We start from the raw sequence: 18,189 nt of genomic DNA, 5'->3' as shown, positions 1-18,189 counted from the left end.
CCAGCCCTGGCCTCCATCTTGGCAGACACAATGGGTGTTTCTCTGTCCTCATCTTACTTGGTCTCTCAGCAGAATTTGTCAGAGCTGATCAGGCTCTCCTCCTTGGTTTCTGTGACACCACACCCTTCTCCTTTGCTTCCCACCTCTCCGTCTGGCCCTTTTCTGGGCCTTTCTTATCTGAGTGTTGAAACAGGGCTCAGGTGGCTTTCTGTTCTCCAGCTGTACTCAGTGGCTGATCATATCCAGCCTCTTGGCTTTAAAGACTAGCCACTTGCTGATGACTGTCTAATTTTTAACTCTAACCATGGTCTGCCTCCCTGAACTTCTGAGTTATATCTACAACTACTTGCTTAACTTCTCCATCCAATCCAACAACAACAACAAAAAACCAAGCCATCAAGTCACCTCTGACTCATGGCAACCCCATGTGTGTCAGAGTAGAACTGTGCTTCATAGAGTTTTAATGACAGATTTTTTTCAAAAGTAGATCACCAGGCCTTTCTTCCAAGGCACCTCTGGGTGGGTTCAAGCCTCTAACCTTTCAGTTAGCATCTGGGCACATTAACTGCACCACCCAGGGTCTCCTCTCCATCTAACTAACATCTCAAGTGTCGTATCCTACCCAAGGCTGTAGATCTGTACTACCTGATATGGCTATTTACATTCATTGAAATTAAATAAAATTTAAAAATCAGTTATTCAGTTGTACTAGCCACATTTCAGATATACAATAGGCACATGTGGCTAGTGGCTGCCATATCAGACAATGCAGATAAAGAACATTTCCATCATCACAGAAAGTTCTGTTGGTCAGCACTGCCTTAGATGTTTTACTCCTCCAAACCAGTTCTTTCTCTGGGATCCTCATTTCAAATAATGGCCTCATCACCTACTTGTTCCCCAAGCTAAATATCTAGGAGACATTCTTGATTCCTCTTCTTCCTGCATGCCCCGCATCAACTCCATCAGCAAGTCTTGTCTACTATATTTTCAAAACATATCCCAAGCCTGTCCACTTCCCTCCAGGTGCTGTACCTCCCCCTCCGAGCCACCATGCTCCATCGCCTGGATCACAGCAGTAGCTCCCATCTAAGTGTCTGCCTCATTCACTCGTCACCTCTATAACCCATCCTCCACACAGCAGCCAGTAATCTTTGAAAAACATAAATCAGTTTACCTGTCTCTTGCGGGAAACCTTCCCTCCAGTGATTTCTCAGGGTCCCTGGATGCTGCAAATGGTAAATGCACTCAGCTGTTAACTGAAAGGTTGGAGGTGCGAGTTCACCCAGAAACACCTCGGAAGAAAGGCCTGTCAATCCACTTCCAAAAAATCAGCCATTGAAAACCCTAAGGAGCACAGTTCTGCAGTTCTACTCTGACATACTTGTGGTTAGCATGAGTTGAACTCAATGACAACTGGTTTTTAATTACTTCTCATGAAACGTAGAATGAACCCACCATCTTTAAACTTAGACTTACCTGGCATTTCATGATCTGGGCCTTCCTTTCTCTTTAACCGCATCTCAAACCCATTGCCCACCGCACTCCAGTCACCTCCCCTTCTTTTTGGTCCCCGCGTACCTCTAGACCTGTGCTCTCCTTAGGGTCTTAGGACAGGCCGACCCATCTGCCTGGAATGCTATCCCCCTGATTACATAGCTGGCTCTTTCCCGCCACTTGGGGGGGCATTCTCTTAGCTCTTTGGCTGCACCAAGCACACATCTCGAACTCTCTGTCTTCTGCACAGCATTTCTGACTCTGGTATTTTCAGCTTTGTTTATTCATTTATTTGTTTTCTTTCTCTTCCTGCCTCCCATAAAGTCTTACGTGCTAGAGATTCAATATGAATAAAATATAGTATGTCCTCTTGGAATGCAAGCAACAAAATTTACTTTTAATTAACTTCTCTCGGTTTTTTTTGAATGTGAACAAGTGCTTTGAGTTAAAAAGAGATTAGCTATTTCTTCTTGAAATCCTGATCATGCTCATAATTTCTTAATAAATCCTGTAACCCTTTTCTTGTAAGTAGTGCAAAAGTAGGATTTTTTTTTTTATTGGTCTCAGCAACTAAGTTTCCCAAACAAAATAAAAGTGGCTTTTGTTCTTTCTTACTCATGGTTTGGAATATAACCACACTCCTCCTGGCCAGTTTGAAGGAGCAGCTGGGTGGGAGATAAAGGGTCATAGCTGGAAAGCAGAGAGTAAAGATGGCTTAAGGAGTCACTGAGGTCCCACCCCAAGCAATGCAAGTTGCTGCCTGGATGGCAGCAAAGTCAGTGCACACCACAGAGCTGGCTGACATGCATTCGGAGGGAGGGAATCGCTCCTCTGAGCAGACCTGAGGTGGCAGGAAGTTTGTAGGTCTGAGAAGAGAAAAGCAGTGGGCCTCTTGAATGGCAGCTGCAAAGCTTTGTTGGGAAACAGCACACCCAGCGTGGAAAGGACTCTTGTTCCCTCACCGCACACCCACAGACACAGATCGTAATCGGTCGCTGTAGCATCTCTTTCAGAAAAGGGCAACTATAGACAACAAGCAACTTAGAATTTGCCGTCATCAGATGGAGCAAACCTAAGCTCCACTGTTTGGCTTTCAAAATTCTTCATGACTTGGCTTCATTCTTACCAGCTGCATTTTCCAGATAAATTAGGCTTCTGTACATACTTTGTTCATTCCTGTCTCTACCCTAGTCTCCCTGACTGTCATGCCCTTTTTCCTAACTCCCAATTTTCAAATGCTATCCTTCCTTCAGAAACCCTGGTGGCGCAGTGGTTAAGCACTACGGCTGCTAACCAAAGGGGGGCAGTTCGAATCTACCAGGTGCTCCTTGGAAACTCTATCGGGCAGTTCTACTCTGTCCTATAGGGTCACTACGAGTCGGAATTGACTCGATGGCACTGGATTTGGTTGGTTTTTTTTTTATCCTTCCTTCAAGAATTTGCTTAAAGTTTTCCATAATTCAACAAATGCTGTGCTGAACTCCAGGGATGCACAGGTAGCTAAGATGTCTCCTTTAGGAAGCCTTCTTTAACCATTGAGCCCTCGCTTCTACAATGTCCTGTGGTGCATCCAGCCAGGTCACAGTTTGGTAATTAGTCTCTGGTGATCTTGACTGCAAAATTGAGCTTCTTATGTAGCTCTCCAAACAGACTAAACTAGACACCAAGCGCTGGGCTTATCCAAGGGGCTCATTTAATGCTTCTTTAATTAAGTCTACTTCCCTGAATTTCTTGCAGATTGTCGGTTCACCAAAAATTCCCTTCAGTAGCTCCCTCTTCTCATGATAGTTCAAATTATGGGGCTCTGCCTGTCCACTGGGCTTTTCTCCTCTTGGCTAAATACTGCTTCTCCTTTTAAGACAGCCCAGGTTCACCTCCTGTTGGCTCATCCTCTGGTCCCCTTCTAGATATCCTTCTGTAGTTTCCAAGGCACATTCATGCTGCCCCATTAGAACCATCCACACTGTGTTTTACTTGTCTGCGTATGTTGGTCTCCCCCACTAGACTATAAAATCCATTGCTGTAGAGTCGATTCCGACTCATAGTGACCCTGTAGGACAGGGTAGAACTGCCCCATAGAGTTTCCAAGGAGCTCCTGGCGGATTCAAACTACTGACCCTTTGGTTAGCAGCTATAGCTCTCAACCACTGTGCTACCAGGGCTCCTATAAAACCAAACCCACTGCCATCGAGTCGATTTCTTACACCTCTTAAAATCAGGAACAACACATTGTCTGGCCCAACACAAGATTGTTGGATGATTGGGTGAATTAGCAAAGCATATAAAGCAAACAAAGTAGCAAAAATGGCAGGACTTTTTCCCAGTAACCCTTGAAAAAATATATCAAGTGAATATCCATTCGAATACACTGCATGAATATAGAATATCCTTAATGTTGCCAAGATCTTGAGAAGGCAGAAGAGCTAGCATCAGTGTGGCATGGAACACAAGGGGTTAAATCCATCTGGGACATGTAATGGAGAGGCGTATGTTTGTGTTTTGGAAATTTCTGAACAGATTGAGATTTAGAAGATATTATGAAACTGAATTCTAATAATAAAGGTATTTTTATTATTAAAGTAGGATTGGTTGAAGGAGAAAAATATTAAGGGCAGAGGTTACATGAGATAAAACCTTAATCTTCCCAGAGTGGGTGAACGAAGACCCCTCCCTCCCCCCCCAAAGCCAAATCAAGCATCCAGGATATGAGTACAGCCTCGGATGATGAGCAGCTACCCCCATGGGAGGAGTGAAATCCCCGAGGCTGCCAAGACAGGCCTGAAGAAACCATTGAGAGGACAAACCCTTGTCCAGGCCGGATTAAAAATTATATATATCTGCCTTTGGGGCCTAAAGTTTTCGCAGTTGACTTATCAACAATAGTGCATTGTTTGTGGCCTTGCCCACCCAGATCATGGCATGTAAGATTTACAAGGAGCTTTGCTGTGCCTGTTAACGTTTGTCTGATGTTCATATAAGTATATCCAAGGTATGAGACATTGGTGGCTCAGTGGTAGAGTTTTCACCTTCCACGTGGGAGACCCAGGTTTGATTCCCAGCCAATGCACCTCACGCCCAGCCACCACCAGTCCGTCAGGGGAGGCTTGTGTGTTGCTGTGATGCTGAATAGGTTTCAGCGGAGCTTCCAGACTAAAACGCTCTGAGAAGAAAGGCCTGGCGATCTGCTTCCAAAAATCAGCCAGTGGACACCCTATGGATCACAAAGGTCCAGTCCTTAACCAATCATGGGGATGGCACAGGACTGAGCAGCATCTCATTGTGTTGTGTACGGGGCCACCGTGAGTCTGGGCCAGCTCAACAGCAACTAACCACAACAGCTACCCAAGGTGTTCTGTACTTACAGATGTCTTTCTAATATGAAAAGCTTTTTTTTTTGCTAGTGTCTCCTGTGTCTAACTTTCAAGAGTTCAAAGGGTATCACAAACAAAATTATCTGAATTCCTCTTTAAGGTGGAGTCACTTTGAAGGTAGGTGTGCTGCACAAAAGATGTGTGCAGAGGTCTCTCCTGAGTCACAGCCTGGATAACGCAGGACTGCCTTCCCCTTAGGACTGAATGTGAAGAGGGGACGTGTTCTTCAAAGCACACATTTGTAACCAGCCTCGGTCTGGGCGTGTTAAGACCACCTTGCTGCTGTGGTCACCGCGTCTTGTCCACTATCCCTGCCTATTACATGACAGTCGTTGTGAGTTTCAAGGTATACTTGCTGTAACACTACTTTTTTTATTATGCCAGCATCATGGCTAATACTTCTCAAGCTGCTCTTTCTAAAATTAACAGCACACCATTGACTTCCTTTATATTATTTTCTTACACCTAACTTTCTTTTCTGGAGCAGTAGATTTTTTGGAGTCCGTTTTTCAGAACTGGCACAAGTACTGCCTTTTTTATGAATGCTTGGGTAATATTGTTATAAGATACATTGTTGCTGTTAGTTGCCACTGAGTGGATCCTGACTCAAGGCGACCCCTGTGTGCAGAGTAGAACTGCTCCCTAGGGTTTTCAAGGCTGTGACCTTTCAGAGGCAGATCACCAGGCCTGTCTTCTGAAGTGCCTCTGGGTGGGTTCAAACCACCAACCTTTTGGCTAGTAGTTGAGAGCTTAACTCTGCCACCCAGGGACTCCTGTTACCAGATTGAAAGGATTTTAAATTATAATTACCAGTAAACATTAAAATAACACCATAATATAGCTACCAAATCAGAGAGAAGTTCAAGTTCATGTAAATAACAGCATAGCTTGCCCAGTACTAACAAAGGATGCAGGAGCCCTGGTGGTGCAGTGGTTAAGCATTCAGCTGCTAACCGAAAGGTCGAAGGTTTGAACTCACCAGCCACTCCACAGCAGAAAGATGTGGTAATCAGCTTCCATAAGGATTACAGCCTTGAAAACCCTGTGGAGCAGTTCTACTCTGTTCTATAGGATCTCTATGAGTGGGAATGGACTCTATGGCAATGCGTTTGGTTTTTTTTTTTTTTTTGGTTAACAAAGGATGCAGAGAATACTGACAAAGTGTAATAATATCTCATGACCATAGTATAATCAGAGTTTATATAGTTCATTCGTCCAGCAATGTGAAGTTATAGGATTCTTGACCAATTTTTGAAATTTAAAGAGATTTGCAGTACATAAAATTTTTGCACATAAACTCAGATTTTATATCAAACTATTTCACGTTTGCATAAAATTCACATACAGTACGATAGTAGTATACTATAATAGACAAAGAAGAATCAGACTGAGCAAACCCAAGTTCACTGCAAGGGCATGTTGGTTCTAAATAAATCTCAAAGTTCAAATTCAGAAGAGTAGAGAATTTTTGAGCTTTTTATTCTGTATCCTGCTTCTTTGCTCTTTGTTAGCCAGTATATCCTTCCACATTTGCCTCACACAAAATGGGGCCTCTCTCCCATACCAGAATCCAAACCCATTGGCTGTCTAGTCGATTCCAACTCACAGCAACCCTGGATAAAAAAAAACAACAACAAACCCACTGCTGTCGATTACCGACTCATAGCAACCCAACAGGACAGAGTAGAACAGCCCGTATAGAGTTTCCAAGGAGCGCCTGGTGGATTCCAACCACGGACCTTTTGGATTGGCAGCTGTGGCTCTTAACCACTACACCACCAGTGTTTCCATAAAAATAGTCACCCTTAATTAATTTCACTCATTTATCTTTCCATTGTTATGGTTCTAATCCTTTTCCCCAATCACCTGACCCCCCCCCACCCCTTCTAACTTTATTCTGATGCTTTGCAAGTTTGAATTGAGGAATTCCATCTTTAACGTGGTGCTTTAAACCATGAACAAGGACACTTGCCCTAGCAGGTTACTGAATCTAGCAGGCAACCTGTCAGTCAACTCAGCAGCCAAACAAACAGCCCGAGCACACTCTGCAGATTGGAAAATGGGATACACCTCTTGCCACGATTCGAAACCTATTTTCTCATCGGTGATTCAGGAACAGGAGCCCTGGTGGCACAGCGGTTAAGTGCTTGGTTGCTAACCAAAGTGTTGGAAGTTCCAACCCACCAGCCACTCCACAGGAGAGACGTGGCAGTCTGCTTCCACACAGATCACAGCCTTGGAAAGCCCGTAGAGCAGTTCTGCTCTGTCCTGTGGGGTTGCTATGAGTCGGTATCTGCTCAACGGCAACAGGTTTGATTTGGAGGCAGTAATACCGGCCCTGCCTACCTCGGGAGTGGTTTTGAGAATAAGTGGACTTTTAAAATGCAGGCTTCAGGAGGTTTTTGAAAATTATCAAGTCATTTACAAATATAAGTGATGTTTATTAGTATTGTTAAATTTTATGTTGGCAAGTTTTAAAACGTTTTCCATGTGCCTCAGTTTCTAAGGAAACTGAATTATTCCTGTGAATGGTTAAAAAAAAAAAAAGTAATAAAGCCTTAGTGAAATTTAAGAGCAAAGTATTAAATGAACAGAGCATTGAAATTCTGTGACAGCACCTACAATGGCAGTGTCTCAGACTTCAATAGTGGTGGTTCAATTCTCTCTGCACTGCTGCCCTATTGCAGTGCAAATATTTGTATTCAGTAGAATCTGTTAATACTTTAAATATCACATAGCAGAAAAGAAGACCTTGAAAAACAGGACAGTTCAGTTTTGAGAGATTGGGCAAGATTCGGGTCGTAGACTATTAAGGGCAGGAGGTAAGGGAGGTAGAAGGGCCGACTGTTCTTGCCTGAGGTCCTGCAGCAGCCCGCAGAGCAGAGGAGGTGGGTGGCAGCCCGACTAGTGGTAAGAAAGCACTAGAAAAGGTGTGTAGTTTGTGGTTGATGGCCGTTGAGTCAATTCCGACTCATGGCGACCCCATGTGTTACAGAGTAGAACTGCTCCATAGTTTTCTTGGCTGTAACATTTAAAGAACAGAAAATTTTATTTTTCTCACAGTTTGTTGCTGTTAGGTTGATTCTGACTCATGGGAACCCCATGTATGCAGAGTAGAATTGCTCCACAGGGTTTTCAAGATTGTGACTTTTCGGAAGCAGATTGCCAGGCCTGTCTTCCGAGGTGCCTCTGGGTAGGTTTGAACCGCCAACCTTTCAGCTAGTAGTCGGGCGCTTAACCACTTGTGCCACACTAGTAAGAGGTGCTATTATTGGAGGATGAGGTTCAGTTGTAGAGGACGTGGAGGGAAATAATGAAAACAACTTTTCCTCCTTCACAGGTAGTGCTGCTTTGATTGCCACCAAGTGTGCAAGGTAGCTGACCCATTAACATTGCTGGCAGTAAATGTTGAAGAGGTGGTTAAATAAATTAGCAAGTGAATGCCTCCAAGGCACGGAGATCCAGCCGGGCGCCTAGCAGCAGTACATCTTACACCTCACGCAGTCCATCCTTGACGCCTGCAAAGCTTCAACATTGAAATTGTTTGTGGTGGAAGGTTCTAGATCATTGCGGAATGGAGAGAGCTTGGTGTCAGTTGCCAAGAGGTGATGTCTTGGGATGTGGGCTTACCTACAGATGGATCATTTCGACAACATGGTCATCAAAATGTGGTTTCTCCCCTGTTGTTTCAATTTCTTTTCATTCTTTGAATCACTTTTTATCTCTCCTGAGTGCCTTTCTTATCAAGATTGCCCAGTTTGCTTTGGAAACAAGCCGATGTTGTTATCCAAGCACGATATTGTCTGGAATGACTATAGGTCATAGAAGACGCTCTAACACATAGGGCTTTTATAGCTGCAATTGTTTCATCTTTATGAGTTTTTTAAAAAGAAGATTTCAATGGATCCGTTATTGCACATTAATTGCCGTGACTTGCAGGAAAGGAATCATATCTTGCTGTGTGTATATGTGTGTGCTACTGCTAGGAGACAGCTTTCACTGTATCTAGTAAAGCTATAAAAGGTGGTTTTGCAACTGTTTTGTGATTTTAACATTTCAAAAAAATCTTTCATTTTGTTTTTGGAAATTTGTGTTTCTTTTTTTTGTTTGTTTAATAGTATTAATATATCCCTTTGAAGTTTATTTTCAAGGTGGGTTAATTGTTTGAAAGAAGCACTGTTTTTCTTAGAGACGTATACGCTTTACTGGTTGAGTTGTTTCTGTTCAGGATTTTACAGTTCTGGTACTTTGTATAACTCAGAGTAGCAGAAAGTATCAAAGCCAAAGGGCTGAGACTTCTTGACCCTTGCCAGCCTAAACTTTCCATAAATACAGTAATAATAATAATATTATCAGAAATTCTCTTTCAGTGTAACCTGAAATTCAAAAAAAAAAAAAAAATCAAAGCAAATTAAAATTACCTATTGTCCCCAAAAATAAAGCAGGGCAATGTGATAAACTGTTATTTTTCTTTCTTTCTTTTTTTTTCTGTAAATCACCAGTGGCTTCCAGGTTCTGATACCTCCAAGGACATGTCACTGCCCTCAGTTGAAAATGGTTGGCTAGGTTGACCCCTCATTTACAGGGGGAGGTTCAGGAAACCCTGGTGGCATAGTGGTTAAGTGCTACGGCTGCTAACCAAGAGGTTGGCAGCTTGAATCCACCAGGCGCTCCTTGGAAACTCTATGGGGCAGTTGTACTCTGTCCTATATGGTCGCTGTGAGTTGGAATCGACTCGACGGCAGTGGGTTTGGGATAGAGGTTCAAGGAGCTCATTCTCTCCATTTAGCAAATTAGGAGCAGATCTTGGTAAAGAACCCAGGATCCTGCTGGCCAGGCCCATGCTTTATGCACCACTCCCCCAGGCTTTTATGATTTGCTTTCATGCAAAGGTGCTACGGCTGCTAACCAAAAGGTCAGCAGTTCAAATCCACCGGGTGCTCCTTGGAAACCCTATGGGGCAGTTCTACTCTATCCTATGGAGTCCCTATGAGTTGGAATCGACTCAGTGGCAACGGGTTTGGTTTGGTTTGGTTGGGCTTTTCATGTAAAGCAGCATTTTACCCAGCACCACCTCCCTACGTCTGATGATGCTGACATCAGGAACATTATTTTGATTTTATGTCATCACAGCAGGACAAAGGCCAAGGCCAGGAGAGACTTCTCTGGCCTGACTAGTCCATGGGTCCTGGTTTGTTTTTATTCTCTTGATTTTTTTCCTGGACATTTGTACCCCCATGTCATAGAAACATAAAATATCAAAGCAAAAGGGGCAACAGTCGTTGTCCCATCTTGACCCTTGCTAGCCTAAACTCCTTTCCATAAATCCAAATGATACAAATAATGTAATCAGAAATTCTCTTTGAATGTAAACTGAAACTCAAAGCAAATTAAAATGAAATATTGACCCCCAAAATATTGTTCCCTGATAGAGCTTTTGGGGAATAGATGGGGCAAAATCTGAATTTGAAAGTGGATTCACTTTAAAAATAATGTTTGAGTCTGTTATCACATTGAGAGTTCTTACTGTTTTCCCTGCAACATTTAACAAGTCCTCTCCAACTTTTAATTCTTTTTTTTTTTAACAGTGTATCTGGTGGAGAGCTGTTTGATCGGATAGTGGAGAAGGGATTTTACACAGAGAAAGATGCCAGTACCCTGATCCGCCAGGTCTTGGATGCTGTGTACTATCTCCACAGGATGGGCATTGTCCACAGGGATCTCAAGGTGAGGCCGTTGCTTAGCAACATCCTCCAGCCACTCTCTAACCCACAATGCAGCTGTCAGAGTGAATTGGCTCCAGTGGAGGGATGAGGCCACTTGGATGTAGATATGGGTGGAATGGGTAGTGGAGGGTTTGTATACTTTTAGGTGTCAGGGCCTTTGGGGCCAGCAGTAGCTTTAAAGAAGATGAAGACCAATCAGACTGGTCATTGTTTGGAAGATTTTATAACCATTAAGCAGCCATAGGGCCGGAGGGAGTTCAGTTATATATTGCTTCAAGCCCATCTAATCTAAAAGGAAATTTTGTTCAAGACATAGGTTGTCATTAGTTGCCATCAAGTCAATTCCAATTCATTGTGACACTATGTGTTACAGAGTAGAGCTGCTCCACAGAATTTCCTTGGCTGTAATCTTAACGGAAGCAAATTGCCAGGCCTTTTCTTCTGCAGTACCCCTTGATAGGTTCAAACCGCCAACCTTTAGGTTAGTGGTTGAGCCCAGAGCACTTATGAGGTGATGAAAAACCCTTCACCCGGTGCAGTTCTTCACATCTTCTCCCAATTCCAGCCCCGTATCAGCACAGCACACTGTATGAAAGAAGGGGAGAAGGGCAGAGGGCATGAGAGACAAGGCAAGTAGGTCAACAGGAAAGAAGTTAAATGAACTCCAATTGCAGCCTTCTCCTTATGTCCCACGGATTCTTTTTTTATCTCTTCCTTATGAGCTTTTGGCTTCTTGACCCTTCACCCATGAGCACTGAAGGAGCTGGGCCTTCTTGGGCACCTCAGCATCACATGCCTTCTCAGGTCTACATAGATATCAAAGGGTATATATCAAAAATATCAACTTGAGGAGTGGTGAAAAGCAATATTATTAGACCCAAGGCTGTAATGTGGCTTCTTTCTACACAGTTATTGTCCAGCCTGCAGAGCACTGCACCAGTCGAGATAGAAACCACCCCATATCATATCATAAATAAATTCATATCACAAATAAAAGGATTATACTGTAATGAAGTCATGCTATATCCAACGGTGGGAAATCTAAATCAACTTAAAGGATAAATCATAGATATTTGTTAAAATTGAATTTTAGCACCTGGGTGGTGCAGAGTCCCTGGGTGGTGCAAATGGTTAAGCGCTCGGCTGCTAACTGCAAGGTTGGAGGTTCGAGTCTACCCAGAGGTGCCTCTGAAGAAAGGCCTAGTGATCTACTATTGAAAATCCTGTGGAGCACAGTTCCACTCTGACACACATGGGGTCACCATGAGTTGGAATCAACTCGACAGCAACTGGTTTACTGGCACATTATCTGGTACTGGGTTTTAAGGTATAAAATGGTGTAGCCTTTTCTTTCTTAAAGGCTCACTATAAAATTTCTCTTCTTTTTTGGTATTTCCATGTTGTTGTTTTCCATTGGCAAGGGCCAAACCAAACTAAACCTGTTACTGTTGAGTCAATTCCAATTCATAGCGACTGTCATAGACTGAATTGTGTCCCCCCAAAATATGTCAACTTGGCTAAGTCATGATTCCCTTGTATGATTGTCTACCATTTTATCTTCTGATGTGATTTCCCTGTATGTTGTAAATCCTATCACCATGATGTAATAAGATGGATTAGCAGCAATTATACTGATAAGGTCTACAAGTTTAGGTAGTGTCTTAAGCCAATCTCTTTTGAGACATAAAAGAGAGAAGTGAGCAGAGAGACATGGGGACCTCATACCACCAAGAAGGCAGTGCTGAGAGCAGAGCACATCCTTTGGACCTGAGGTTGCTGCCCTGAGATGCTCCCAGACCAAGGGAAGACTGATGATGAGGACCTTCTTCCAGAGCTGACAGAGAGAGAAAGTCTTCCTCTGAAGCCAGAGCCCTGAATTTGGACTTGTAGCCTACTAAACTGTGAGGGAATGAATTTCTCTTTCTTAAAGCCATCCATGTGTGGTATTTCGGTTACAGCAGCACTAGATGACTAAGACAACAACCCTATAGGACAGAGTAGAACTACTCCACAGAGTTTCCAACGCTGTAAATCTTATGGATGCAGATTGCCACATTTTTCTCCCATGGAGTGGCTAGTGGATTCGAACTGCCAACCTTTCTGTTAGTAGCCGAGCGCTTAACCACTGCAGCAGCAGGACTCTCATTGACAAGGGCAACAGTCCCTAAATGTTCACGGGTATTAGAATCATCTGGAGGGCTTGTGAAAACGCAGATTTCTGGCTTCCCTTTACCCCATCTCTAAGAAGTTCTGGCTCTGTAGCTCTACAGTGGGGCTTGAGAATTTGCTGATGCTGGTCTGGGGACCATTCCCTAATACCACTGGACTAGGTATTTGGGAATATTGGGTGAGTCCTTGCAGCCTTAATGGACATGAGGATAATCAGCTGATCTCCAGGGACTTGTAGGCAGGGCTTCAAACCTCCTCATTCCAATTCAAATCCCTACTGAGAATTTGCATTTCCACCCCAGATAAACTGAATCAGAATCTACAGTTTAACAAGATCCCCAGGTGATTCTTATGTATGACTTCCTGGGAACTTGTTAGAAATGCAAATTCTCAGCAGGGGTTCGAACCTGAACAAATGGGTTGGAAGCCCTGCTTATAGGCTCTTCAGAGGGCAAGGTAGGCCCACCTGGCCTCTCCCTGCCAGGCAGTAGTACCTTCTCTTTTCTCTTGTGCTCCTGCCAGATGTCTGTAGTGTGCTTTCAAAACACAGCAGGCAGCTTCTTTTTCTGAACAAGTTAGCATGGTGACCATGAAGATGTGGTGTGAGTAGGCTGGTTGTCTATACTTATTAGAAATAATTTCTTAGCAGATAAGCTGTTTCCTAGAGGGGAAGCGTTTATTTCCCCTTAGAAAGGCAGATTGGCTATATGGGAGATATTGTTTTTTACTCCTACATCAATCTTAGGAGAAGTACTTGCAACTTCCGGCCTGGGGAGTGTTAGGATAACCAGGCTTATAATTTTGGAAAGAACATTGCCATTTTAGGACCTTTTTGTGATCTCTTTCAGAGGCACAAAGGGGTTTGATCTATATGGAGGAAGTTGGGTTTGGGATATTAAATATCCATAAACATTTAAGAAAGTTAAAACAACCTATATAACCTTCTAGACTAGAGCGAAGAACATGATCACTTTTATTTAAGATTAGCGCAGAGTCTGGGGTAATATCCTGACATGCATACATACCTCTTTCTCCCTGCAGAAAGGTATTCTTATGCCTCATTGACTGAAGAAGCTACTAGAGACAATCAGTTGTTCTTCTGGAGGAACTGAGACAGGAAGTGCCCACCACTGCCTCCTTGGATTATGATAGGGTTTCTCAATCACTGCACTATTGACATATTGGGCCAGAAAGTTCTTTGTTGTGAAGGGCGGTCCTGTGCATTGTAGGATGTTTAATAGCATCCCTCAACTCTACCCACTAGATGCCAATGACACCCCCAGAGTTCTAACAACAAAAAATGTCTCCAGACATTGCCAAATGTCTTCTCGGGAGTGAAACTGCCCCCAGCTGAGAAACACTGGATCAGAAGTGTAATATTTAATGTTACTAAAACTATTTATTCAAATAATTTTAAAGTCTTATGTGAACTACTAAAGTGTTGGATTTAACCTTCCACCTCAGGTACTGACTACCAGTTGTCTCGCAAAGATTCCATAATGTACAGAGAAAATAATTTTTTAAGTGAGCCCGGGACTCCCAAGACACTGGGTTGAATTGCCATGTAGTGTGGGCAGGATTTCCTGCCTGCTGCTGTTTTGAGCCCTGACCCATACCCTCATGCTGCCACCAGGGGACCTCTCATCCAGAGTGACAAGTCTGGTCACTCCACACAAGAATAGTTCCTAAAATTCAGTGCTTAGGAGTCCAAATTTCACCACAAAGCTCAGACAACAGAGGCTATTGCTTCATTCTTGGGGTTGGTAGGAGCACCACACAGGGAACAGGTGGAAGAAAATGATCTTCCCAGTTCAGGTTCTTCACAATGCATATCCTTTAAGATTATGTAAATGAGAGACACAATTAATTATTGAGTAAATCTTCAGATGCATTCCAAAGCTGGACAATGAATAAGGAAGACCGAAGAAGAATTGATGCCTTTGAACTATGGTGTTGGCAAAGAATATTGAATGTACCATGGACTGCCAGAAGAATGAACAAATCTGTCTAAAAAGAAGTACAACCTGAATGCTCCTTGGAAGCAAGGATGATAAGACTAGGTCTCACATACTTTGGACATGCTATCAGGAGGGATCAGACCCTGGAGAAGGACATCATGCCTGGTAAAGTGGAGGGTCAGCAAAAGGGAGGAAGACCCTGAATGAGTTGGATTGACACAGTGGCTACATCTATGACCTCGAGCATAGCAAAGATCATGAGGATGGCACCGGACCAGGCAGTGTTTCATTCTGTTGTGCATAGGGTCATTATGAGTCAGAACCAACTTGACGGCACTTAACAACAACGACAAATCTTCAGAATTAGCGTGGCGAGTCAACGTTGTTGGACAGTAGGAGAGGGATCAGTCCTTGACATCATCTCCCAGGGTGACAGCATCATCAACTGAAGCAAAGCTTCTAAAAAAAAACTGTGGTCGCCTCTTCTGTGTTCAGGTTCTCAGCCAGGCAGTGCAGGAGACACAAAATGAGGGCCAGCTCTGAGGCTGTAGCACCTCCCTCAGTCTCCACAAGCCCTTAGCCCATTTTTTGCCAAAACAATGACCAAACCCAGTGCTGTCAAGTCGATTCCGACTCATAGCGACCCTACAGGACAGAGTAGAACTGCCCCACAGGGTTTCCAAGGAGCGCCTCGCGGATTTGAACTGCCGACCCTTTGCTTAGCAGCCGTAGTACTTAACCCCTACACCACCAGGGTTTCCAGAACAATGACAGATTCCCCAATTTTACATAAAATGCTAGGCAAATGAAGCTTCAAGGTCTTGCCTCAACCCTAGGGCTACCTCCTCTAAGCCCCTCCTACTCAGACCTGATGTAGGTGCCACTGATGTTGCAGAACCCCAAGGGAGACAGAAACACAGAAACTAATAAGACCTTGGCTCTGTTTAGTGCTTCATTTCTACTATCATATACCGTACAGGATAGCGAACATCGCCGCCCATGTTTTACAGGAAAAGCAAACAAAAGCTCAGAGTACCTAAGGGCACATGGCTAGAAAATCCTGGATCTTCCAACTCTGATTCATTCTGTGACAACACTCGTGCTTCCGGGAGGAGGAGCAGATGTCAGCTGGCCTCAGTAAAGGGAAATACGCAGCTCATCTGCCAGGACAACAGGCCACCACGGGATGTGGCTGAGAACAGGAGAGGGACCCTTGGAGGAGAGAAAGGTAGATAACAAGGGTCACTAATTAAAAAAAAAAGAATAGACTAGCACCTGAAAAAGGAGCCCTGGTGGTGACGTTAAGCACTCGGCTGTTAACTGAAAGGTTGGTTGTTGGAACCCACCCAGCAGCTCTGCAGGAGAAAGACTTGGCGATCTGTTCTGGTAAAGATTAAGCCTAGGAAACCCTATGGGGGCAATTCTGCTCTGTCCTATAGGGTCATTATGAGTCAGAATCGATTCGACGGGACCCAACAGCAACAGCACCTGAAAAAGCAATTTTATTTCCTGGGAAGCCTGCTTTTCCTGACCCAAGAAGTGAATTGACAAGTGTGAGAAGCATCAGCTTCCTGGATTGCCTCAAAATATTGTTAATTTTTTAAGTAGAGAAAATGCTGAAAAGGGAAAGGGACTAATATTTATAGAAAACTTCTTTGTGCCAGCTCCTGTGCAGGGCCTGATACATTGCTTTTGTTAGACAGTTTTTCATTAATGTGTTTCATAGGTCTGATGGTCAAGCATATTCTTAGATTGTTCTGAAAAGGTTTTGTAGTTTGGCTTTGTAGTTTGTAGTTCCCCACAATTAACTTTAAACACAGTTTGTAAATTTTTTTCTTACTGTGTTTCTAGCCGGAAAATCTACTGTACTACAGTCAAGACGAGGAGTCGAAGATAATGATCAGTGACTTTGGATTGTCAAAAATGGAGGGCAAAGGAGATGTGATGTCCACAGCCTGTGGAACCCCAGGCTATGTTGGTAAGGACACTGTGGATGTGTGTACGTGTGTGAGAGTCTGTAAGTTTGTGTGTAGATGTGTGTGTCTGAGTATGTGTGTGTAAATGTGTGTGAGAGTATGTGTGAATGTGTGATATATGTGTGAGTGTGTAAGTTTGTGTGTATGTGTGTGTGTCTGAGTGTGTGTAAATGTGTGTGTGTGAGTGTGTGTGAATGTGTAATATATGTGTGAGTGTGTGACAGAGTGTAAGTGATGTTAGTGTGTAAGTGTGGGAGAGAGTGTGTGAGCATGTATAAGTGTGCGAGTGTGTGTGTGTGTTTGTGAGAGAGGGTGTGTGTTGTGTGTGTGTATCTTGTCAACTTCATCAGTCATCTTAAGGCATTTGAGCCTAGCTCATGATCAAAGCTGCGTTCGTTTCCCTTGAGGGCAGAATAAAAAGATTGAGAGACACTAAAACGAGTAAGAAGGGACATTGAAGGGAAGTGATTTCCCCTGAAACCTTTTAACAGTTGAGTAGAAATCCCGTTTGATTTGTGTGTGGCCCTGACTGGAGGCTGGGGAGTTGATCTGGATGAATTCCCAGGCTCTAATACCAAAAATGTTTCATATATCTGTTTTTGAATGATTTACGGTAAGACACTGAGATAACAATAAAGTACAGACACAAATAAAACACTTAAAATGTTGAGATAGAAGTGACCAGAAAATACTGTTTTGAGGAACTTGGTTTAATTCTTGATTTAGTCACCACCTTGCATCAACTCACCCTGATCTGTACTGCCTAAGCCAAGAATTAAAGTTTTTCCTAAAAAAAACCCTTTTGTTATATTCTGACTAAATGAAGTCAGTGTGGAGAAGACTACTGACAGATCTAGACACTTGGATACGGAGATTGTCTTCTGTCCTTGGGTGACCTGGGGAAAGAAGGCCATTGGAACTATTTCAGAAATTTTTTGAGACCACATTCACATTAATGTCTTAGTCAGGGTTCTCTAGGGAAGGAGAACTAACAAAACCAGATGTAGTCATGTATCTGTGAGCCTACAAGGGTCTCCAGCCTTTCATCTGACCTGCGGATTTTGGATTTGCCAGTCCCTATAATCAATCCCATGAGCCAATTCCTTTTGATTGATTTACTTCAAAGAATTGGCTCACATAATTGTGGGGGGCTGGCAAATCCAAAATCCATGGGTCAGGCGTTAGACTGGGGACTCCGGAAGGCTTGTGTTCCAAGCTCCTTAGGTCAGACAACCGGAAGAATGAAGTGACAGTTTTGCCAAAATACCTATTTATAGTCTAGAGGCAGAACACATCCTGCGGAAGCTTGCTTTTTGTTCTTAAGACCTTCACTTGGTTAACTATATTACATTAGATGATATCATGGAAGATAATCTGCTTTATTACTTAAAGCCAACTGATTTAATCATATGTAACTACTTCGTAACAGCAACTAGACTAGTGTTTGGCCAAACAACTCGGAACCATACCCCAGCCAAGTTGACACATAAAA

The 18,189-nt window shown here is 43.3% G+C and overlaps 1 protein-coding gene across 5 annotated transcripts in view; it reads left to right on the top strand.

Annotated features, from left to right (window-relative positions):
• The window catches only part of CAMK1D (calcium/calmodulin dependent protein kinase ID), a 488,630-nt gene that overhangs the window by 399,928 nt on the left and 70,513 nt on the right, over nucleotides 1-18,189 (top strand). For all 5 annotated transcript variants that reach the window (XM_049881986.1, XM_049881983.1, XM_049881985.1 and 2 more), the window contains 2 exons: nucleotides 10,457-10,595; nucleotides 16,573-16,699. In XM_049881986.1, the coding sequence (XP_049737943.1) occupies nucleotides 10,457-10,595; nucleotides 16,573-16,699 (266 nt within the window). The remainder of the gene's footprint in view (nucleotides 1-10,456; nucleotides 10,596-16,572; nucleotides 16,700-18,189) is intronic.

This window comes from Elephas maximus, chromosome 4 (genome assembly GCF_024166365.1).
Source record: "Elephas maximus indicus isolate mEleMax1 chromosome 4, mEleMax1 primary haplotype, whole genome shotgun sequence".
Taxonomy (NCBI): Eukaryota; Metazoa; Chordata; class Mammalia; order Proboscidea; family Elephantidae; genus Elephas; species Elephas maximus.
The sequence above is the reverse complement of the archived record's forward strand: the minus strand, read 5'-3'. Positions and strand labels throughout refer to the sequence as shown.